The 24994-nt window shown below is 38.5% G+C and overlaps 1 protein-coding gene across 2 annotated transcripts; it reads right to left on the bottom strand.

Annotated features, from left to right (window-relative positions):
- Positions 1–796: 796 nt before the first annotated feature.
- LOC111874384 (ATP-dependent RNA helicase DDX54) lies at positions 797–24519 on the bottom strand. Of its 2 annotated transcripts, none has more exons than XM_023869852.2 (14): positions 24218–24519; positions 23058–23247; positions 21399–21566; positions 19633–19841; positions 17658–17804; positions 16341–16509; positions 15383–15593; positions 12226–12461; positions 11192–11392; positions 7587–7716; positions 7146–7341; positions 4660–4798; positions 3148–3322; positions 797–1255 (listed from the first exon to the last, which is right to left on the bottom strand). In XM_023869852.2, exons 2-14 carry the CDS (start codon positions 23238–23240, stop codon positions 1086–1088), a joined length of 2334 nt encoding a protein of 777 aa, XP_023725620.1. In that variant the 5' UTR covers positions 23241–23247; positions 24218–24519; the 3' UTR covers positions 797–1085. The 2 variants fall into 2 exon arrangements, with proteins under 2 accessions (XP_023725620.1, XP_023725621.1); XM_023869853.2 differs by lacking the exon at positions 24218–24519 and adding an exon at positions 23644–23716.
- Positions 24520–24994: the final 475 nt, after the last annotated feature.

The following is a 24994-nucleotide window of genomic DNA, read 5'->3' as shown; positions in this document are numbered from 1 at the left end:
ACTAGAACTTTGATCCTCTGGTCGTCCAGCCTGTAGCTAGTTGCTATATCGACTGAGCTATTCAAGCTCCTGGTTCATGTGAGAAATTGACATGTATTATAAAGGTGCAGGAACGCTTGGAAAAGGTTTTAGGGAGTTCTCAGACAACACTGGCCTTCAGAGTCAGCTGAGCTACTTCCAGGATGTATCGAAAGGTAAAAAGATGGGTCTCACATTATAGACATGTGCAGGCCAGGCAACAATAGTTTATTTTAGAAGCCAATTACACAGAATTACAAGAAAGTAAAACTACGAGTTCCACTGCAAATCACAAACTATGTGTAGTTATGCAACTGTACATTATTACTAATTTAAAGGCTCTGCTAAATACTGTACAAAATTTGCAAACATGATTGGAACTGCTTTTAACTCATTCACTGCTTGTTAACACACTGAGTTTCTGCTAATTAGACAGGGTAAACACCACAAATATTTATAATTACTGGATTTCTGGACTTTGTCCATCATCCAGTATCCGAGAAACTAGAAAACACATTTCAGAAACTAGGTCTGTTTCTAAACTGAAGTGGGGAGGGGTGGGGGGAGACACCTACTCTGTTGGGTCCCTTAGAAAGAGCTAACCTCAAATCACTGGTTCAAAAACCCAGTAAGTAAAGTAAAGCTATCCCTGTAACAGGCCATGGAGGCCCATAGGGTTGTGAGATGTTGACGTTCTCATATTTTCTAGACAATAGGCTCACAGATGGCGGTGAAATTGTCAGTCTTATGCACTGGCTGCCCTTTCCCCCAGGAATATTCCTGGTACTCATTTCTGTTAGAGGCTAAGTCAACCCAGGGCCATAGTGCGGCTGGAAGGATTAGATCAATTGAAGGAATCCACCTCTTTAGAATTTGATCCCATGACCTTTCAGCCTGTAGCATAGTGCCTCAACCAACTACACTACCGCGTGCCCCCACCCAAAAACCCAGTAACTCTCGGTATTATACACCATCATAAGAATCCTTGAGAATCTACCACAGACATTACCTTATTGTAGTTCCAAACAAATAAGCTGTATGATTTTGTACACATCATAATAAAACACCTACTTCTTCCTCTTTGATCTCTTACATTTTCTTCTTTGTTTTCTTTTCTTCTTTTCTTGTTCAATTCTAGCCTTTAGAATTTGATCAGGCCGTTTCAATTCAGACTTCACTTTATTTTCAACTTTTTTGTTGTGTCGGCCCCAGTGAGTATTGGGGTAAGTCTTCAAACCTAAGGAGAGAAAATAAAAAACATGCATGTTCGTAAATTGCATTAGACTTCTATGACATTATTCTAGTAATAATCAGACAGACAACTAAATAAACAGGCTTATTAACTACATGTAGTGAAGTAAACATGTCTTTTAGATGGAGGAAAAGATTTGGAAATTAGCTATTACAAAATAATTCTACCACTGTATTACCAAGCAGTACAAGCAACACAAAACGTCAAAAACAAAAGCTGAGATATCTGTAATACTACTGCATTCATAAATAAAATACATATTCCAGCTTACATAGGTAACAGTATTTTCTCACATTTGACACCTGCATTTAGTTAAAATGGTTGAAGCCTAGTGGCAATAAGATAGCAGTGCAAAATGGATAAATTTTGGTTGGGAACAAAAAACATAACTTAGATGATTTGAGGCTTTCATAGCAGTGAGTATTCAAATCGTGGTCATCCAGGTTGCGATAATGTGCAATCCTGTAGATGTCTTGCCCTTCTTCAAGGTCAAAGTGAGTAGGATTAGATGTAGCCCTGAAGACAGGGACAGAAGTTCCTCCAAGAAGTTTCACATATTCTGCTGAGTAATTATTAAGCAGTGGCACACCACTACCACTTTTTCTTTAAGTTTCAAACATATAAGCTAAGAAGGTTCAAATCCTTCCAGAATATAGAAATTACAGGGACATACAGTGAGATATAAAAAGCAAAACAACAAAACTGACAAACNGCTTGCAGATTTCTTATACTTTTTCTTCTACCCTGAAGATGGGGGCGATACGTTCCTCCGAAACGTCGGTTAACACCACATATACACGGTGCCAAATCCCAGAAGACTGCTTTCTTCATAGTCACCGCCGTGAAAGCCTCAAATCTTACAAACTATAATTTTACCTACATGGAAGATCAAGGGCTTTTAAGAACTGGTGCTGGGTAAAATATTTTAACCTAACAGGGTTGACATGAAAGGAGAATGGAGAACTCTACATAATGAGCAACTTCATAATTTGTACCCTTCACCAAATACTATTAGTATCATCAATGAAGGAGGACAAGATGAGCATGACATGTAGCACACAAGGGACATGAGAAGTGCATAGAGTGAAGGTAACAGCCCGCTTGGAAGACCTATGCATAGATGAGAGAATAGTACTAAAATGTATCTTAGAGAAATAATATGGTAAGGTGTGGACTGGATTAATTTGGTTCACAGTAAGGACCAATAATGAGTCTTCTGAACACAGCACTGAGAGCAGATCAGATCAGCAGGGAGCGAGTCCTAGGCAGTCATTTATTGTAATTATGAGTGACTGTACAAGAAAATGTTAATAAATCCAATCATCTAACTCAAACTCCGTTATTATTTTCACGCCCATATGTCGTGACAATATAACAACTGCAGTGACTTAAAATCAGATGAATGCAATACATTTAAGTGTTTATAACTTAAGTAATAAAGCTCTCAATCACTTGGCATAAAATGAGAGAATGATTAATTAGTAATCAAATATAAAAATAAAGACAGGAAATTGCTGTGGCCTAATTTGAAGCACTAGCAAGGTATCTGTCTGGAGGAGGTGCGGAAAACCACAAAACCCAAAAGTCAGGACAGCCAGTTGCTGGGCTGGGATTTAAATGTACAACCATTCGGAGTAAAAAGCAAAAGCGTGACCAGTCAACCTCACATTGTTAGCGAATGCAGTCAGGTTGTCAGGAATTTCATATACTATATTGAAAGATGGCTAAGGCTCCTTGGACTGTTACAAATTTCACCAAACCGGAGTATACCACAACATACATATTTCCAGAACGAAGACTTTGCTTGAAGAGGCAGAATGATGACCTCTGTATAATAAAATTTCATACATCATCTATGAAATGTATTTTAAACATACCACGTAACTGGTTTCTCTTTTGATCTCCATGATCATCGTCACCATCATCTTCACTGTCTGCTGCAAAATCCTCTTCTACCTTCATTCTCTCCTTCCATTGAGCATACCGTTTACTTTTGTATGTGGCTGGGATCCATGCTCCAGACTCATCACGAATTTTCTTCACTTTCTTATCCTAAAAAAATAACATTAATAACTACTCACAGTAAGTGAGAAAAGAGTGGAAAGGTGTTCTCTAAATCAGAGTACACACATCTTCCAAATGTTGTTTTTTGATATTCTGTATACCTCAACAAAATATAGGTTCATTTACCGATATCAGAAATAGAAGTTCTTCACCTGGTATATGGCAGCTTTCCTTGTCAAGATCACAATATGCATCAAGGAAACAAAAACATTAAAATTAAGGAATTAAAATTTACTTATGTACTTAAAAAAAGGACTGGGAATGAGGATTCAAATCATATCTGAAAACCTACAATACTTGCACACTGCTTTAACAGTCATGGCTACAGTACATACGTATTGGCAAGAGTATGGAACACATTTCACAGCATCTTTGAGTGATTCCATATACAAAACTGGATATGGAAGCATTGTACTTCAAAGTGATTATTTATAAAGGTTGTTCAATAGGTAAGGATCCCAAGGCTATATAAATTACATGAGAAGTCATTACAACATAAATGTAGCTCAGTTATTTCACTGAAGTATCATCATTTTTCAGCATAATTCCTGAGTACATTGATGCATTTGTTCCATCTTGGCATGAGTTTACAGATTCCAGTGGGGTAGAAATCAGGCTCTTTCATTCACAATCATTCACCAATAGCCAGTTCCACTTCTCTCTTATTGTGGAATCAGCAACCTCCTAAATGATACTTCAGAGGCCCAGATATTCACAGCAAAATGACTGCAACAACCTTTTTGTCCAACAAGCACTGTGTGGGGTTGCACTGTCATGTCAAAGGGTCAATCACACCTTGTGACAGACATCCAATATGGGGAACTTAAATGACCAATAAATCAGGCAATGAGTATTTGTGGTGGGTGATGTAGATTAAGGGAGATCTAGTGTTGCTCATAACTACTAATTGGGAAAGACGTAATTTTTAAGAAAATTCAGGCCTTTATATTTTGCACTGCATTCATTGAACAAAAAATCACATTAGCTCTTAAATGGCATTATGTCCTCAATAAATTACATTCACATTAACATTCTTTGCAAGCATCTGGAATGGAAGTGAAACTACTTTGGAATCATCCTGTAACATACCCATTATATTCATTCACAGGAACATAATGCCACTCAAATTGTCTCTTTAAGACAATTAGAGCGCAAGGTATGACAATATGAATCTAAACTACTGAAACAGCAGTGGACATATTGCTTACTGTGCTATAGAAAACAGTTATGGTTGAAAAGCAACAAGCTTGAAACACAGGAATGGAGGGAGCTCAATGGACAAAAATATCTTATACATAAAGCATGTAGTAAGCTCAGTTACTAACCATATTAACAGCAACCATTTTCTTCTTTTTCCGATCCCAATGTTTTAATTTCTGTTGCTGTCTTAATGTTTCCTCACTGTCTGCAGTCAAATCCAACTTAGCTTTGGATGCCTCAAGTTCAAAGTTGTTTACCGAAAAACTGTTATAAAAAAAAATAAACTTCGATTATGAACACATCAGTTATGATTATCATCAACAAATCACTGGTATTGTTCCAGACTTTGGGGAGATGACATCCAGTCACCCAAACATTCAGACAACTGCTGGATCCACTGTGAGTACAAATATTGCTATGATCCTTGAACATGTCCTAACTCTAATGCTATAGCCAAACCCTTTTTTACTATGGAAGATCTCTACCCTATGCTTAGCCACAACTGGGCACTGACAAAGTATGTGGTATGAAAATTATTTCTCCTTTCCACATCTTGTATGTGGCACTTCCCAAGGGACCCACTATGGAGCTGACATACAAACATGCAGTGGCCAGTCAGTGTCCCTGTTGCCTCCTGTCCAGGGCCAGCTGGTTCCTAGAGTGTTTACTGGACAGCCCTTCAGTGATGAGTTTCAATTACCTCATAGGCAGCCCAATGTTTGGAATCCTCCTCCCTCAGTCACTTGTGAACCTTGAGCCCTCCAACACACCGTGGGATTTAAACTGCTGATTTGGGATGGGGAACGAACTACTCAATTCCTCCCTAACCAAGACATCCACACCATCATCACCCTACATCCCACATCAGTAAACCATACTCTTATGTTTGTTTTCATTTAGACATTTACCTCAAATTAATACTTTTACATTCATCAAATTATATCAGATGTTATTCTGACAATATAAATTCAGAAGTTCATTTGATTGTTGGTGAATGCAATTTCTAATATAACAGGCTGATAATCAATGAAATTTTATGAATTCAGGATATAAGAAGGGAAGAAATGGAAGCATAATGGCACAGTATTTCAAGAATTTATTGATTACAAAGTTTCAGTTAGGAGAAAGATATTATACAAAATGTTAACTGAATTTGTGTTATGCAAAAATTTATTAGGATAGCCAATATCTAAATAAAACTTACAAATACAAATATAAATCACTCCGTCCAATGTGACCTGTAAGTTTTTTACTACATGAAAACCTAACACCCTTACATGTTTCGGTCTCTGTGGACCATCCTCAGAGCGCAAACATCACCACAAATAGGAAACCACCATCATATAAGTGTGTGTGAGACCGAAACATGTAAGGGTGTTAGGTTTTCATGTAGTAAAAAACTTACAGGTCACATTGGACAGAGTGATTTATATTTGTAATTGTTAGTGTGACGGACCAGAATGAAACAAATCAAAAACTTACAAAAATCTGCACAGTTAATCCTTTATCTAATAAATTTTAATAATTTATGTACAAACCAGAAAATAAATATAAATAGTACTACATTTACAAAAATATGGGCTGATGATGACTGAGATGGTCATTTGAATGACGGATTTTGTTTCAGTTTGTTAGGACAAGTTTGATTCCAACTAATGCACTTATCACACTGCTAATTATTCTAGTCATGAGCCAAATTCTCATAATGGGGATTCTAGTATAGTTTTTACTCTCTGCCTGGTACAGATGAAAAGAATACAACTTAGGGAAGTACTTCCATGAAGTTAGACCACATCCACACCTGTCCTTGAAACTAATGGCAATAATTAAAACAGTGATTACCAACTGACAGCTGACAAATATAATACCACTATTTTAATGAGATTTTACTTTGACAATGAAGTAAAATGGCAACTGTACCTAGTAAATCCATTCATAACTAGTACGACTTATAAATCCTTTCATCAGGATTATGTAGCAGAAGGAAGTCGGTGATCAGGCAGGCCTGTGATAGGAATGGTAGACGGAACAATTTTCCTGCATTTATATTGCTCTCCAGTCACAAGTTTGAGAACCACTTCTCTAAATTATATATATGTAATCCTTCTATATGCCTTCTCATTTATTCCCCAAAATATGCATGTCATATGTTGATTTCTCCAGCGTTTGGCTTCTATTAATGAAATTACCTGGCATCAGTAGTTTATACGACAGTCCTAAACATGTTAGGAAATACCATCTAATTGTGATTACTGTTGTTCTTTATAGTATTACAGAGTTTTAAAACTCTTATAAACAGGGGTGAACAAATGGTGGCTCAGTTCACCAGTATGACAAAATTCTACCTGCCAGACATTTCTCCAAAAGAAGCTGTACCTACTCATGCTATTGTAATTGTGCCATATCAACCTACTTACGGTCACATAACACACTTATAATGGCTGTACAAGATATGATTTAGTATTCAGTAACTGTGGGGAAACAAGAGGAGAATAGGAGAGAATATTAAGGCATAAATTCAAACATTTTACACTTGATGGCCTTGATTTTCCACTTATCATGGATGAGAAAATGAGTGGGTTTGTTGAGCTCTGCTGACAAACATACCCACCCTTGCTCTGTATGGTGATCTGGAGCTGTGTATGGAATGTAATGCATCTCATCCACCAAAACTTTTCTCTTTTTCTCTTTCCGTACCGTCTGAGAATCATGTTTACGTTTCTTAGGTGCAATAATATTGTGAAACGTGTCTGCAATGTCATCATCATTACTTGCCATCATTGACTTCCTTTCACTGCTCCTGCTGACTAGAAGCACAAAGCACAACATTTACAAATTGATTTAAAGACGCAATACATGATGTAATATATGACAGTTCTAAAAATACATGCCCACATAAACAAAAATGTATGGTTATAAGTGTTGCCAAACAGCACATGAAAGGGCAACACTAAAGAAAGTCAATGTTTACTGCTTCTTGTCTGTGACTATCTGTGAAGTTCCTTCGAGTACTGTGACTGACACTGGTTCTTATGCAACTGTTTAAACTTACTCAAGTTTTCTTTCTCTTTATCCTCAAGTTTCCGCTTATGGTTCACTATCAAACTGCGATGTTTAGCTCGAGTTGATTTCATCACAGTGTATGCACGGGATCTAGAGGACTGACCAATTTCAAATACAGTCTGAAAAGAAATCAAGTCAAAGTCATGACAATGGAGATGCACTTAAGTAATTTTGTATGTTTAAAACATATAAGAATTCCTGTTCTAGCCAATGTTTACAGGTGACACAATATCTATTTTCATGGCTCTGAAAATTTTTGACAATTCAAAAGATAGTCATTTGAAATAAAGTGTTTAGAAGTCAAAAGTCCACGGAAGTTATCTAGGCTTATGGCATTAAGAATAATCACAAGTACATTACAAAGAAACTAGATTTATGGTTAAAAAAAAAAAAGAGGATAAGAAAGAAAAAGAAATGTGAACAGACTCTCTCTAGCCTTTTTTCTTTATGAAATGATGTTAACATGTATATAAACTGCTTAATAATGTTTCCATTCTTCACCAGCTGGAACAAATTCACAGGAGCACCAATTGGGGTGCCACCTGATTGCTCTATTATGGGAGGTGAGGGGATACATGTGAAATAGAAAACTACAGATAAACATAAAAGCGAGTACAACTCAGCAACGATGTTTGCATCAATGGGCACAGAGATTAAACTGCCACCTGGAAATGGTCCATATTCTTTCTGGATACACACCCAAATTTACCATTTGGTCTCACTGCTATATCCAACATGGCAAATAAGCCAGGATATGGACTTTATATTTTCCATTCTGCTGAAGCAATAACAAAATGGCTTGGAAACCAACTAAACCAAACATGTATGACTGAAGTAATGCAATGATTGGATGAGATGCTGTGGAAAGTTAATCCATTTGCTAAGTCATACAAACAAATGCTTCAACTGAAAGGAAACCTAAGAATAAATAAATCAGATGTATTGGTATTTAATTAATAACCTTTAAGATCTGCTAGAATGGTGTATGTTACACTGGGTACGGCTAGGTTTGAGGATTTCACAAAACAAACTTCTGGACCACAACAGTGAGGTATGAACTACAGTAGCGTTTCTAAATACAGGAAATTGGAAAACTATTGCTGGTGGACAGGGTATATTACAGTGTCCCACATTCACCACTAATCAAGTTGTTGGCATTTTCTGAAGTAAGAGCTTCTCTTATGAAGTCAGGTCAAAGGCCCCAGTGGCCTGGGGACAGAATTAACAGGTTCCTCCAAAATGTTGGTACCCATTTGCCTGACTACATGGCATCACAGATCAGAATACTGGAGTCTTATATGCTTCTTCCCTCCTCTCCCACTATGCAGTCACATAATTTCTGAATTTCTGGCATATATAGCAGAGTATATATTTTGTATTTTTATAGCACCACCATTCTTGAACTTGACACAACTTGGAGGTAAGTGGTCACCTTCACACTCCTACTGCTTCACTCCCATTGAAAGAGGCCCCAGTACCCACTGCACACTAGGCTGGGTGAACCTCAGAGACAGTCTGGATGCTGTCTCTTGCCCCTGTTGGGAACTGAACCCCAATTCCTTGGCCATTCAGCCCACAGCCTGTTTCTATAATAACTGTGCTATTGTGTAGGAAAAGTAAAGAGAATTACAATGTAAATTTGAGAATATTACAATTGCAAATAGAAAATTACAAGTATTTATAAGATTGTAAACAAATTAATGCAGTCATTATTGGACAAGAATAGAAAAAACTGAGTGCTCAATGAAGAGAAATGCATGAAATTAGAGGCAGACTTGAACATTCTTATCAAAAACAGCCCTGAGGTGCTCTGCACAGGAGATCATGTTTCAAACATGTCAGCAGGAACCACCACAAAACTGCTGAAACTGAAACTACTAAGATAACACAGTCACTACCAGTTAGCCTGAGATGATGCCAGGAGCATCTGCCTCTCCCACCTGAGTGCGAAAGCTGGTATGATTACAGTTTACATTTGATTCAAGTTTAACAGTGTATTACAGAAGTATTTTAATGACACTGGTAAGCCTCATTATTATTTATATCACAATATTAAAATCATATTTGTATTAGGGCAGTCCAAATTTAAAGGTACAGCATCAAATTACATTAACATATTTACTGTGAAAGAAAAAATCTTTAATGAAGTCAAGAAACACTACATTGTTTATTTTTCCATGTAGTCACCGTTAGCATTCAGATATTTATACCATCGGTTCACAAGTTTAATCATTCCTCCATGGCAGTGTTCCTTTCCAAGGGATGTAAAGTATCACACAACTGTTTTTCGCAATGCATTTTAGGCCTCTAATATTTTTCCTGATAAGTTCTTAAATGGCCTGAAGAGGTAGAAATCTGATGGCGCTAAATCAGGACTATGTGGTGGATGCTGCAGAACTTTCCACTTCAACTTTTGGAACCAGGCCGCTGCCTGGGCTGAATGTGAGGTCACGCCCCATCATGCAGAAGCCTCACTCCAGCGGTTAATCATCCTGCTCTTTTTCATTTAATGGCTTCACATAATTTTTTGAGTTTCACACTATTTGTTGCTGATGATTGTTTTTGATGGGAGAAATTCACACAGCAGGAGGCCTTCACAATTTCAGGACATGGTCACCATTGCTTTTTTTTCAAAGATGGCTCAATATTTATTTTTTCCATAGTGAGTGAATGAGGATGTTTCCAAGTCATAGCATTTCTTTACGACTCTGAGGTGATCCTATAAACCCATCTTTCCATGAACAATTCTCCTTCATCTTGGTAATGGCAAAAATTCTTCTCTTTATGTGCTCCTCTGTGAGTATTTTCAGAACCCAGCAAGAAGATACTTTACTGAAGTTTAAATCTGAGATGGTTTCATGAACAGTACTTTTTGCAATACCTGTCACTTCAGCAATTTCTTCCCTTATCAAACCTTCGACAATGACGCAATTTGCATCAGTTGCGAGGTCCTTTGTCTGCTCCATTTCTGTGGATCATCATTCCATGCCATTCGACCATGATTAAATTTGTTGCACCACACAGACATTTCCTTTGGGCTGAAAACCTTCTGATCATAAACACTCACTAACCTGCTTAGATACATGGATGCAGAACAACACTAGCACGGCTACTTCTCCTCTACCCGACATACCAATATATGCAAGTGACATTAAGAGGTTGTGCACAGGCCATGTATAACAAACACTTGCATCTTTAATATCAGGCCACCTTCATAATAAGACATTTAAACACTAAATATCCAGGTACATAATGTAATATTCTGGTATATAATCACAGATTATGACATCAGCATATCAGTGCCATTAGGATAAGACTGTAATACAATGAAATAAATCCAAGCATATTAACATACTTAAAAGATGTCATTTATAAAATAAAATCATTCCATTCCCTTAACAGGAATAAATAATACTCAATACAAATTTGAACAAATGTATATGCACTAATTGAAAAAATATTTGTTGGTCAGTTTTATGGTACCAATGAAAATGGAAAGATACATGTTATACTGTTCAGACAGCTATACTGTAAGAAGAAAGTAGAGACAATATATGACGATACTTCTACTCGTAAACACTTATTCAGTATTACCCCATTAGGTCTGTAGTTCTTCATCTTTTCCAGTATATCTGAAGAACTAGACTGACTTGCATCTTGCACTAGAAATACTGGGTGAATAGCAAAACTGTTAGGATTGATGCCCTTGACACGCTTTACGCTTTCCACAGAAGCTCCAGGCCTTGAGCGGATGTACTGTCTATAGGCATTAGCACATACCTTCTTCATATTCGCCTTAAAAAATAAGAAGATACACCATGTGCATAAACAGCAATTACTGTAAGACTGCATGGGTATGTTTTAACAAAGACAACATTCAAAAGAAGATTCTGAAGATGAAATTAAGAAGAAAGCATCCAAGAAGACAGACAGCAAGATGGGAATAACATGAGAGGAAAGATGCCACAAAGGAAGGAAGAAAGGAAGATCACAGAAGGAAACTGAGGAAGAAAAACTTTCACAAAGAAATATGCACTGCAATCCCAATTTGATATTCAGCATCAATGATCCTACGTCAATATTCACAGTGAGATATTGGGTTTTCAGACTTTATCCATCGTCCTGGTTTTTAAGAGAACTAAGAAAATCACGACGTTTCGGAAACTGGATCTGTTTCTGTCCTCAGTCACTGGTCCAGTGATTGAGGCTAGCTCTTTCTAAGGGACCCAACAGAAGAGGTGTTTTACATCACCTGAGGATGGAAACAGATCCAGTTTCCAAAATGTCGTGTTTTTTCTTGGTTATCTTAAAAACCAGGATGATGGATAAAGTCCGAAAACCCAATATCTCTGTGTGTTATACACCATCGTCAGATTCCTATAGTAACTAATTAATATTCACAGTGTTAAAATTTCCTCCCTTTCAGATTTTCCATAATTTAATGATCAAATCCACCACTACCTAAAGAAATCTTAAACAGGTATTTCAAAGAAGAAGGGAGGTTTGGTTACTTGACAGCCCACATGAATGTGGAAATGTCACACAGCAAAGATGAGGTTTCCCACTGCTCCAGCTTGCAATTGGGTTTGAGCTTCCCTCATGCTGTACATACATTTCTTTCCACTAACCAGATCATTCTCTGTTTCATGCCAAACTTTCAGCTCACTGTGTTCTTCATCCAGTAACACTTCAGGAATACGTCCAATAACACCATCTGGGAAATCATCATCCTTACTAGCTGCCTCGGTTTGTAAGGCATTAAATGGACGACCCAGAAACAAATGTAGGTCCAGCAGATATGCAAACTCATCATTTGCCACAAGTGAATAAGCTATTCCACTTCTGCCTGCACGAGCACACCGACCTGCAGGTCAATAAATATTTTCTTTAGTATAACTTCAGTTTGGTTGCACTCACTGAAATAAAAGGAAGACATGAGAGAAGAAATTCATGGTGATGGAAGAGTAACAATTTATCTGTATATTAAACATTTAAAAAAATGAATATGATAAATTTTATTTAATATAATGTTGGACATCATCCATTCTCTGCGGTATACTTGGTACACACAACATTTCAAGAACTGGCTCTATTCCTGTCTCCAGATGACCTGCTGTCATTATTTATTCACTGTATTTTAATTAGTAGCAATGGCTGGGATCTAACCTGGGACCTTTTAAGTACTAGACAAGCATGTTAATACTGGACTACTAGACAGTCCAGGTATGGCTGGTGATATTACTCTACACGTATCAATAATGTGATTTCTTACTATATCATAGTAGAGGGAGCCATGTACAGACATACTGTGGCATGCAGAGCTGTTGCTGGGTAGCAACCTCGAAGCAAATGAAGAAACATCTGCTTAACAGATTCTTAATAAGTAAATATGTAGGGCAGGCAAAATGTTCCCAGAATTCCCCTGCAGACGGAGATTGTGGTGGGAAGCTCAGCACATCTGCTCGCAGGCGCAACAGGTCTGGACAGGTTTCAGTGTGCATTGTTGTTACTGTTCCATTTGAATTAGACATGAGTGTTGGTCATTCAGCGCAATGTCACAGTTCAAACAGCGTCTGAGCATCAAGTTCATATGCAAATTGGGAAAATCTGTTTCAGAGACGCTATCGGCCCTGCAGTAAGTTTATGGTGATACTGAACTAAAGAAATCCGCAGTTTATGACTGGTTTTCCTGGTTTAAGAATGGGCAGGAGACGTTAGAGGATGATCAGTGCAGCAGGAGACCTTCGACATCCAGACCCGAAGAAATGACTGGAAAAGTGCGACAACTGGTTTGATGTGATCGAAGAATGACCATCACAGAGCTGGAGCAAGAAGTTGGTACTGTTACTGGCCATTTCTACGTGCAAGTTTTGCAGAGGTTGCGCGATGCAGTTTGGAGGAAGCGGCGCGACAAGTGGCAGGGACAGTGGTTTCTGCATCACGATAACACACCGAGCCACATATCGCTTGTTGTGCAGCATTCCTTGCCAAGAAAAACATTTCTGTCATCACTCAACCACCGTACTCTCTGGATCTCGCTCCGAGTGATTTTGGCTGTTTCCTACTCCGAAAATGGGCCTCAAGGGGACACGTTTCGCAACCATGGAGGCCATCAAATTGAATGCAATGGCTGAGCTCCGGAAGATTCCAAAAGAAGCCTTCCAGCGCTGATTCCAACAATGGCAGAACCGATGGAGCAAGTGTGTGTGCGCTCGCAAGGGTCCTACTTTGAAGGTGATTAGGTAAGCGTTGCTATATGTCCTACCATTAGTGCTATACCACCATTCCGGGAATTTTTTGACTACCCCTTGTATACAAGAGCCATTGCTGACAACAGCTTCTCAAGCAAACGTGTTCCCGCGGAAACAAGTGAACAGCAACAGAGGAAGAGTTTTTTCTGTGCAGTCTGAACTGAGATGTTATAACCAATACATGTTTAGAAGTGCTCAGTTGAAATTCAGTTAGTCTGTGAAGAGAAGACTTAGTTGTAGTTGCAAGAGTAAAGAGTTGGAAGGGAGCTGCCATTCAGAGACGACTTAAGCATGCAAGCTGAGGAATTCCATTGCTGGAGCCATTACTGGGCAACTACTAGTGAAAACAATGCAAACTGGAAGACTTAGCATGTGCTCTAGTGATTTACAAAGTGTGGAAATTAACAATGGCATTACAATTACTGTGGTCATGGATCTGTAACAGTTCAATAAATCCAATCTCCAATCCAAAATCCTGTCAACAGTCACTCATACATGTTACAATGGTGTCAGAAGTGGCTGGACTGGAGACAGCTATAAACAGCGACACTGCCTATGGAGACAGAACAAATGATGGCATGCCTGATGGTTGAAATAAGAACGAAGCAAGAGAAAACAGAAGCTAACCAAACAAAAACAGACACCAATCCAAGGGACATGAGAGCCAGCCAAGAACTCCTCAAAGAAGAAATGCTGGCCAAAATGGAAACCAACCAAGAGAGGATGGAAGCCAAACAAAAAAAGATGTATACCAAGATAGACACCAATCAAGAAAAGATAGAAGCCAGGATAAACACCAATAATGACAAATATGAGGTACTCTGAAGCACTCTCATCTCCTGGATGCATATCCACCAAGCCAGGACAGAGGCCATTCAAGAAGAGATAATAGCCAAGATGGTCACTGATCAGTGGAGACAGCAGTGCATGAGGTGGTCTCTAGAGGAGGCTGCAGCAAAAACAGTCAGAGCACTGAAGAAGCAGTATGGGGACTGGCATCTAGCCACAGGGCACAGCCGACAGCTGAGGAAACGAACCCAGGGCGATGGTGGGTCCTGGAAGAAGTTGGACACCACCTACAGAGGCTGTCAGTCTTACGCGCCAGCCACAGTTTACTCCCCAGGAAAATTAATTAATTATTTCCTGGTACTCATTTCTGTTAGAGGCTGAGTCAACCCCAGGGCCACAGTGCAGCTGGAAGGATTAGGTCAACTGAAAAAAAGTCCAATGACCTCATCGGGACTTGAACTTGCGACCTTCTGGCTTGTAGTATAGTGCCTCAACCAACTATGCTACCGCATGCCTCTAGACAATTGGGTAGTAATACAAAAATTTCTATTGCACTGAAGGAATGATTAACAAGCATCAGAGAGAAAATTTAAGAGATAAAAAATGTGATACAGTTATTTACAAAAAGAGAACATCAAAATCACATAATATATTAACTGAATGGTAAATATTATACTGTACATGCCACAGCACTATGGAATGAACTTTATCGTTAATAGGAAAAGTAATGAGAACTAGTACTTACCAACTCTGTGTACAAATAACTTGGATTTAGCTGGAAAATTGTAATTTATGACAATGTCCAGCTCAGGAATATCAATGCCTCTTGCAGCCACATCTGTCACAAGAAGAACTGAAACTTTGCCTGTCCGAAACTTGGCTGCATTGATCTTCCGAGCAGAAGGGTCCAGGTTAGAATATATGTAAGTGTTTGTGATGCCAACCTTGTCTAGCAGCTGAAATAAAAGAAAACTATGGTAAAACTCTATAAAAAAAAAAATGTGTCACACACTTGGTTATTAGTAACAATTTTAAAGTTATCACAGGAAAGACTGATTTTATAGAGCTCACTTTATTTTATTATGAAATATGTGATGTTGAATATTTTTACAGACAATAATTTTGAATGGGTTGGAAAAATTTCAGAAGAAATAATAGTAGGACAAACCAGAAGAGAGAAAGCAGAAACAAGAAAATAAGGGTAAATTTAAAAATAAATACTGTGGAACGTAAATTTTAAGAATGAATGAAGATAAAATTCCAATGAAGTCTTTGAACAAGAAATCAAAGGAAAACACCTGTGGGAAACACACCCATGACAGAGAACAGGATCAAGATAGGACAAATAGGGCAGGAAAGAAAGGAAGGAAGAGCATGAGAGGAAACTGAGTAGGTGGAACTTTGGGAAAACAGACATACATGTAGAGGCTTAGTTCCTAGATAACACATCTAACAGTGAAAATAATTAAGGAAGCTGTATAAATGCCAAATGCCAATTCCACATGCTGGATAAATATAATTGCTTTGAAAAAGTGAATTAGAATGAATAACTGCATAAAAATTATAAAATGTCTTTGAAATTTGTGCTGGAGCAGATACTTGGATACCAGGTAACTGTCCATATAAGGTATTACAAACTGTAATAACGTGTGAACAGAAGAATTTAATTTCATTACCACAACAAAAGCAAAGGTACTTCTTACCATATGTAAATACTCCACATGATGTTTGGTGGCAGCAAATATAACAATAAGAGATTCTGGTCTTATAACATGTTTCAAAAGACATAACAATGCAGCAGATTTATCTTCTGATCGACAACACACAAATGCAAGCTTCAATTGTTCTGGGAGCTTTGATTCAACATCCAATCTGAAATGATTGCAACAAATACCATTACCAACAATATCTTGCTTAACCCTTTGACGCGGTAATTTAAATTCCGCGGCTGCGTCTCCTGCGGTAATATATTCAGCCGGCNCAGATAAAGTCGTGTCTTATTTATACTCTGTTCTACTGACAACAGGCCAGCGAAAAATCTAACAATCTACAGCAAAACCATCAATTATTATGGGCGTTATAACATAGGTGTGCAGCTGAACGAAACATACACGTCGAACCCCCCCAGACGATTTAAATCCCTGACGAAACATACACGACGAACCACGGCAACGGGTTAATGCTTTATATAGGGCAGTCAGTATGAAAGTTTACAACAGGTTGGTCAACTACAGCAACCAGAATTGAAATCTTTGCTGTATACTCAACACTATCATCACAGTGACATTCACATCAGACTGTAAGTACATTTGTTTTCAACTGTATACACACACACACTTCTTCAAGCTCAAGAATTTGACACTACAATTACTTTCATTATCTTGACATTACGGTTGCTACCATTACAATGGTTGGGGGTACATGGTAACATAGTTGGTTGAGGCACAATGCTACAAGCTGGAAGGTCGCAGGATCGAATCCCGATGAGGTGGATTTTTTCAATTTTTCAATCCTTCCAGCCACACTATTGCCCTGGGTTTGACTCAGCCACTAACAGAAACGAGTACCAGGAATAGTCTGGGAATATTCTTGGGTGTAAAGGGCAGCCGACACTTAAGGCTGACAACCTTACAGCCATCTATGAGCCGATTGTCTAGAAAATGTGGGAACCTCAACATCTCACAACTCTATGGGCCTCCACAGCCTGTTACAGGGATACCTTTACTTTACTTACCATTACAATGCTTAATATTTCTTACTGTGTTTACTCCATTTTGGTTAGGGCATTAATGCCACTCACCACATAGTTATTACCGACTGTAAAAGAATAAAAAGCACAGGTATGGAGTCATCTCCAATGATATAATGTTCATACTAATTTTTATCAAAATCTGTCCTGTAGTTCTCAAGTTAAAATTGTGGTTGGATGGATATAAAGTCATGTGGACAGACAGAAATGGCCACTCCTACATGCATTCTTTCATGCACACAGAAAAGAATGTAAACCAAGCTTTCCCTACCTTATCAACACAGGATCACTTAGACCAGCTTTTGCAAAATCAACCAGTACTTTCGGCAATGTTGCTGAAAAAAGAAGTGTTTGCCGTCTCTCTGGAAGCCTGCTCACAATATCATGTAACTGCTCACCAAAACCCATTTCAAATAACCTGCAGCAAAAATATTTTACATGAGATTAACCTTTAACGGGCGAATGTCACATATATATGACACAAGCAGCAACCCAAGTTGGCCAAATGACACATATATGTGACGCAGGACACATGCTCTCTTTGGGAGTGCTCACAGTTTGACCTTGGGTTTGAAACCAAAACAAACCTATGTGGGGTCATGTCAGTGGTTCATTCCTTAGCTCTGAACAAAGAAATCGTTTATCACGGTACTGGTTTTGATACTATTTACGTTTAGATATGACTGTTTATGACCTGGTCAGCCAAATATAGCCCAGCTTTGTTTCGAGAACTGATGAGAAAAATATTCTTCTGTACTTGCATGTGAGTGCTTCCAGAGCCTTCAAGGAAGTGTGACGCATGCAAGTATTGGTTTTCAGTGGCGAATTATCAGTTAGGAAGTCAGTATCGGATTGTCTAATATTTCTTTAGTCAGTGTCGGATTGTCTAATATTTCTTTATCAGTTAGAAAGTCAGTTTCAGACTGTCATATATTTCTTTATATATCACTTTTATTTTGCGTCTTGGAAGAGGTATAAACCCATTGAGCCAGTATTACTTTGTGAGTAAATGCATCTTCGCCACTGCGACCTTCAGTATGTGTCAGACTGGCACTCTTTTCGACTAGTATTATACTTACTTTGCATCACTATTTTGCGAATATTACCAACAGGTGAGAGTGTCGCTTTGTCAATCAACATCATTTATTTGATTTTGCTACAAACCCCCTCCCCCAAGACGATTCTTCAATCGCACAACCCGAATATAACGATCAGTGGCGTTTCTCGGGGGAGGGCCAACTGAGTCGACTGGAGATGAAACATTCACAACACTGGCCAACCAAAGGGAAACTAAGACGTATTTGTTCTCAGAATAAGAAGCGCAGAAGCACGTAAAGTGTCACGTTGCGCTGTGTGGGTTCGGCTGCTTCAACAAGTAGTACACGCGCATCGAGTGTGAGTTATCATAAACTGTGAAGTGCAGCAGTTCAAACTCGCGTACAGTCTGAACAAAATATTATTGTACGAGTATATAGTGTGATTATATTTACAAAATCACCATGATTCAAGGCTGAAGAATAAACAACGGGTAAGTCCTTTGGAATTTCATGACATATATAATAAAGATCATATTTTGCAATTCATGACAAAATAATCACAGTTAATTTTCATTTGTAAAAATTGCTCTTCTGTGTACATGTAGAAAAATTTATTGTCTTTCAGGTTGTTTTTAGTTTTTATTTCTATGTTGCATAGAACGGAAAATATGGATTTTTTCTGACAGTTTGCAAATTTAATTAATCAGGGTGATTTAAATACCGGCCGCAGGGGATTCCCGGCAATTTAAAAGTCTGTACATTAAAGGTTAAACTGAGAAAAACCAGAGGTATCAAATGTTGCTGGGGCCCAGCCCTTCTCGCTCTTACGGATGGCCCAGCTCTACCTCTGCATATTATCATCCAAAGTTTGAACCATGTAGTTCACAAACTGGAGTGACTAATTTTAAATGTTGCCCTATGTCAAGACTTATTATTACCCTTAATGGGACTCAAACCCTAACCATCTACCCCAGTTGAATAAGGAATTAGCAGAGGAAACCGAAGTTCTCAGAGAACACCTGCCCCAGTGACACTTTCTTCAAAACAAATCCCAAAAGACTTGACCTAGGATTGAATCTGGGCCACTGTGTGGGAAGCTGGTAACTAACCACCTGAGCTATGGCATGGATTTAGGAGGTGTTAACTGCCTAAACAGGTCCAAGATTCTGTTACAATTAACTGCTAAACCTGTTAATACTATCACCATACCTATCTGCTTCATCAAAGACAACAAACTCCATACTGTGCAATTTCAGTTCCATCTCAACACAAATGTGCATAAATCGGCCAGGTGTAGCAACAATTATATCAGGGTTTCCATGAATTGCACTAAACTGATTGTCCATTGAGTCTCCACCTAACACATTGACTGCATGAAGTCCTGTGAACCGTCCCAATTCTTTGACAAACTTGAGTGTCTAGAAAAAGAACAACAGTACACAACAGTACAATATGAGATTTCAATAATAAAATGCTTATTCATAAATACTGTAATGTGGATGGGCACAGTGTTGCTAGGTAACTGACCGACAAACACATATCGCAGGAACGATGCGCAACATTAGGGTATATCCATTGCCAGGCAACGCATGGGTGGACATGCCTGACAACAATACATAATACGTGTTGCTGAGCAGCGATGTGTTTTCTGTGGGTGGTCCAGGCCGAGACTATATATGGAGCAGCGAAGAGTGTTCGAGCAGATTCGTCGGGAAAACCTCCTTCAAGGCAGTCCAATAGTTGATGTGTTAGTTATGTTATAATGTATAACATAAAAAATGTTATAATATATACGCGGTAGTGTAGTTGGTTGAGACACTATGCTACAAGTCGGAAGGTCGTGGGTTTAATTCCTGATGAGGTGGATCTTTTCAATTTACCTAATCCTTCCAGCCGCACTATGGCCCTGGTGTCGACTCAGCCTCTAACAGATAGGAGTACCAGGAATCTTTCTGGGGAAAAGGAGGCCGACGCGTAAGGCTGACCTTACCGCCATCTGTAAGCTAACTGGCTGGAGAAAATGTGGGAGCCTTGACATCTCACAATCCTATGGGCCTTCATGGCCTGTTACAGGGATAGCTTTACTTTACCTTTACTCTTTAGGAGACCTCTTCATATTGTAAAGTAAAGCTATCCCTGTATCAGGCCATAAAGGCCCATAGGGTTGTGAGACGTTGAGGGTCCCACACACTCTAGACCAGTGCTGTCCAACGTTCTTATGTATTCGGGCACAATTCACTGATGCCTATGGAGGTGCGGGCGCCGCTGCTGCTGCCGCCGCCGCCACCACCACCATGACTATTACTACTACTACTGCTACTACTACTACTACTACTACTACTACTACTACTACTACTACTAATAATAATAAAATTTTTCGAAAATATTTAACAGTACTCAGATGTTCAAAAATGTCTCTTGTCTTACAATTTGAATTAATATTAAAAATTGGCTCAATTATATGTGGTTACGGAGGGCACCAGAAAAATATACCACGGGTGCTGCGTTGGACAGGGCTGCTCTAAACAATTAGCTCAAAGATGGCGGTAAGGTTGTCAGCCTTATGCACCAGCTGCACTTTACTACCCAGGAAAATTATTTAATTAATTCCTGGTACTCATTTCTGTTAGAGGCTGAGTAAAACCCAGGGCCTAGTGTGGCTGGAAGGATTAGATCAAATGAAAAAAATCCAATGACCTCATCGGGACTTGAACCCGCAACCCTCCGACTTGTAGCATAGCCCCTCAACCAACTACGCTACCTCTTCATATTGGCAGTTGCAAACACTTTCCAACAATTTACCTATCAATACCAATATACAAAATAAGATCTCTGTCTGTACAATTCTTCTGCCTTTATTACCTAGGATGATGGCAGGAAGTGAAAGAGTGGAAAGCCAATATATAATACAAAATGGAAATGACTCAGTTCATCAGAAGACGGGATAGTTTCTGCCACTTGAATTTACAACATACCTGTAGAGCTAATTCTCTGGTTGGAGACAGAATCAGGGCTCTTGCACCACTCTTAGGCACTCTAGCCTTAAGTTTTTCAAAGAGTGGGATTAAAAAACAAGCAGTTTTACCACTACCAGTTCTAGCCATGGCCACAACATCACGACCTTCCATAATGAGAGGGATTGTCTGAAAAAGAATTGTACAAGATGTAACAAGATGTAATCCTAAAATGGAAAGTCAATTTGTAACTGCAGCCACTCGGGTAACCTTCGATGACAACAATTCAAACCAACTGGAAATTACAACTCTGTTAACTAGATACTTCTTCAGCAAGTGTTAAGTGTCTTTTATAAAAATCTGCTGTTACTTGCAAAGTGACACAGAAATATAACAGATAAGAAAGTAAACAAATAAAATAAAGGTATAAACAAACACAGAAATCAATAACCTTACTGTGAAAAATTTGTAGGGATGGTCAACTTTCGTACTACTTTGGACACAAGCCATAAAATTTAGTAGCCAAGCACAAAGACATTCATATTTTATCTAATCATTTATGGTTTATTTAATAACACTGTACTGTCTCTGTGGTCTAGTGGTTAAGAGTTCCTGGCTACAGATCCAGAGGTCCTTGTTCGATTCCCGGTGCCACCAGATTTTCTGAGTAGTAGTGGGTCTGGAACACGGCCCAGTCATCCTCATGAGGATAATTGAGGAGCTATTTCAAGGAAATAGCGGCTCTGGTCTAGAAAACCAAGATTAACGGCCATTGGGATTCGTTGTGCTGACCACACGACACCCTCTATCTGCTTAAGTTGGCACTACCTTCATCAAAAATTGGTGGTTGCTTGGCCGGAATTGTTCACTTGCAGACTTAAACCACGGAGTTTCGTTTTTTTGTTTCTCTGTCAGCAGCTCAGAGTATACAGCTCAAATATGAGAATAAGTAGTGAAATATTAATTGGAAAGGATGTGAACTGGAAGAGTTTCTTCCTAACTTGAGGATTTGCCTTCTAGGACTGCAGAAAACCACAAAAGACCTCAGTCAGGACAGTGAGTGTCTCAGTTAAGATTCAAACCAGGAACCTCCCAAACAGAAGTCAAAAGCATTACTACTTAAGCCAACTTGCATAGCAAGTTCATATCAACTGTGTAACATTACAGTGTACAAGCCTTTAATGAATTTCTCTGTATATACAGTTTAGGCTATTCTGGCTGTGATGAACTTCCTTGCTGCTGTTAAGGTGGTCTAAACTAAGTAAAACTGAAACCAGAAAACATATATGGAAATAACTGGATGGCATAAAACTACATATAACACATACAAATGCCACAACAGTTTTCTTAAACATGATATTTTCTGAAGAGAACTATCTTCTGGGATGTAACATGACATAGTCTGGCAGATTACCTTATAGCTCACATGGAATTTTCTGTTTACACTATGTTTCAGTGCATAAAGTCTGTGAAATTATGAGACAAACTCAAATTTAAGAATGTCAGTTTAGATATTGTCTACTGAGTTCACTACATCATACCTACAACAGGCATTATACTGAAGTTCTTATGGAACCTTTCCATTTAATTTCTCTTAAATCAGACTTCAACTTAGATTCGCTTTCCGTAATTACTTACAATGAAAACAGACCTTTAAAGACAAGAAGTAATAAATATTACCTTTCGTTGGATTGGGGTTGGTAACTTGTAACCTCTCTTCTGAATTCCTTTCAGTACAGGGAAAGAAAGTCCCATTCCTTGGAATCCACCACATTTCTTCCTAATACCATTTTTCTTCTTTATAATGTGTGTGTCATCTGTTGTTTCATTCAGATCATCAAATCCAGCAACTTGTGCTGCCATATTTTACCTGCATGAATACAGTGAAGGCACCAAATAAATAACAAAAGAAGGCTACTGTATGTACTGTAATATTGTACAAACTTCCACAAGTGCTAATCAATAATTTCATGTTGATATTCGCAATGTTTATATTGAACATACATATACCAGAGAAATTTAAACTGATATAAAATCATTTTACCAGTTTAGAGCTTCCTAAGTTGCCATATATGTCATTTAATTCAGTCTTAAACACAGTACGTTCCCTTTATATCACACACTATTGTGCTTATGCGCATATATATATATATATATATATATATATATATTACAGTGGCAGCCATACTTCTAATTAAAAATTATTAATGAGTTTAAATTACAGAATTCTAGATTAAACATAATCTACTATTTTAACTTGCATTACATAATTCCCGTGGTTTCTTGCTCATCAGTCTTGAGAACGGAGGTAATGCGTTCCCTTGAAATCTTGGTTTCTTTCCGCCAGATTACACAGCATATCCTAGATGACAGAACTGTTCAAATTCAAATTCCGCTATCATCCACCAACTTAGTTATTCTGGATCAAATAGTTTATAAAAAAGCATTAAAAGTTCTGTGAAATTTAGAGGTCTCACTGCAGTGACTATTATAGCTTAGTTGGTAAATGATAAAGGAATTGGGATTCGAAGTTAAATCTTATGGGATATAAAGTCGTGTGGTCCAATGAAAAATTATAATGGATCTTATGGAAACTGGGTCCATCTCCTCAAAAAGGGTGCAGTTGCGTCCTGATACCTGATAATAGAAAAATGACCCTTTGGAATCCAGAAATGGGAGAAAATTTCCTCACTACCTTAGCAACTAACAGTTTATCAAGAGGCCCCTGTTCCAAGAAGACAGTTGCTAACACTAACATCACTCTTCCAAATCCCTTAACCTTTCACTGACTTCGATTTTATTTACAGTCACAGGCGTATATACAAACAAATTCAACTTACCAAAGGCAACTAGTCAGTGTATTGCTAGGTTAACATTTATATGCAACAAAATTGCCTCTTCTGTGATTAATTACTGTTTTCTCAAAGTCCTTAACCACGTGGTAATAAGCAATACGAATTTTTAAACATAACCCCACAATCAGCATTACACAATAATCGCAGCCGTCGCAGCACTCGCAGCAGCCCGTGGGAACTGCGACTCAATCTCAGTGGCTGACAACATATCAGCCGTGACGTAGCGAAATCTTTGGTCCTTCCTCTATATTCAGCGTTCTATTTTACCACAGTGATCGCCGCCAGTGCCGAGAACACACTCGGTAAGAAGGTACGTTTTTCATACCTCAGACCGTGTGTACTGCCCCCCCCCAAACAACTAGTTCATGAAAAACAGCAGTAAATAACTTTGCCATAGTACATGGTAGTTAAGTTTTGACACAGACTATGACGTTTTATTTACCAACATGAGATAGTTCATGAAAAACAGCAGTAAATAACTTTGCCATAGTACATGGTAGTTAAGTTTTGACACAGACTATGACGTTTTATTTACCAACATGAGATGTCACAGGCATATTAGCACGAGGGGCCACCATGGAAACTGATAACCGCAATTTCCGAGAAATGTCGCCGATTTCAAGCGGGCAACTGGTTTCCAGATTAGGAGGCCCACACTGAGGAAACTTATGTTTGAGTAGTTGCTCACATCAACTTGGTTTTCCCACCAATATCCTATATGCATTCCTCTTCTCCCCCATCCGTGCTACATGCCCTGCCCAC

This window comes from Cryptotermes secundus, unplaced genomic scaffold, assembly GCF_002891405.2.
Source record: "Cryptotermes secundus unplaced genomic scaffold, Csec_1.0 scaffold197, whole genome shotgun sequence".
NCBI classification, from domain to species: Eukaryota; Metazoa; Arthropoda; class Insecta; order Blattodea; family Kalotermitidae; genus Cryptotermes; species Cryptotermes secundus.
This window is presented reverse-complemented; position numbering and strand designations above follow the sequence as displayed.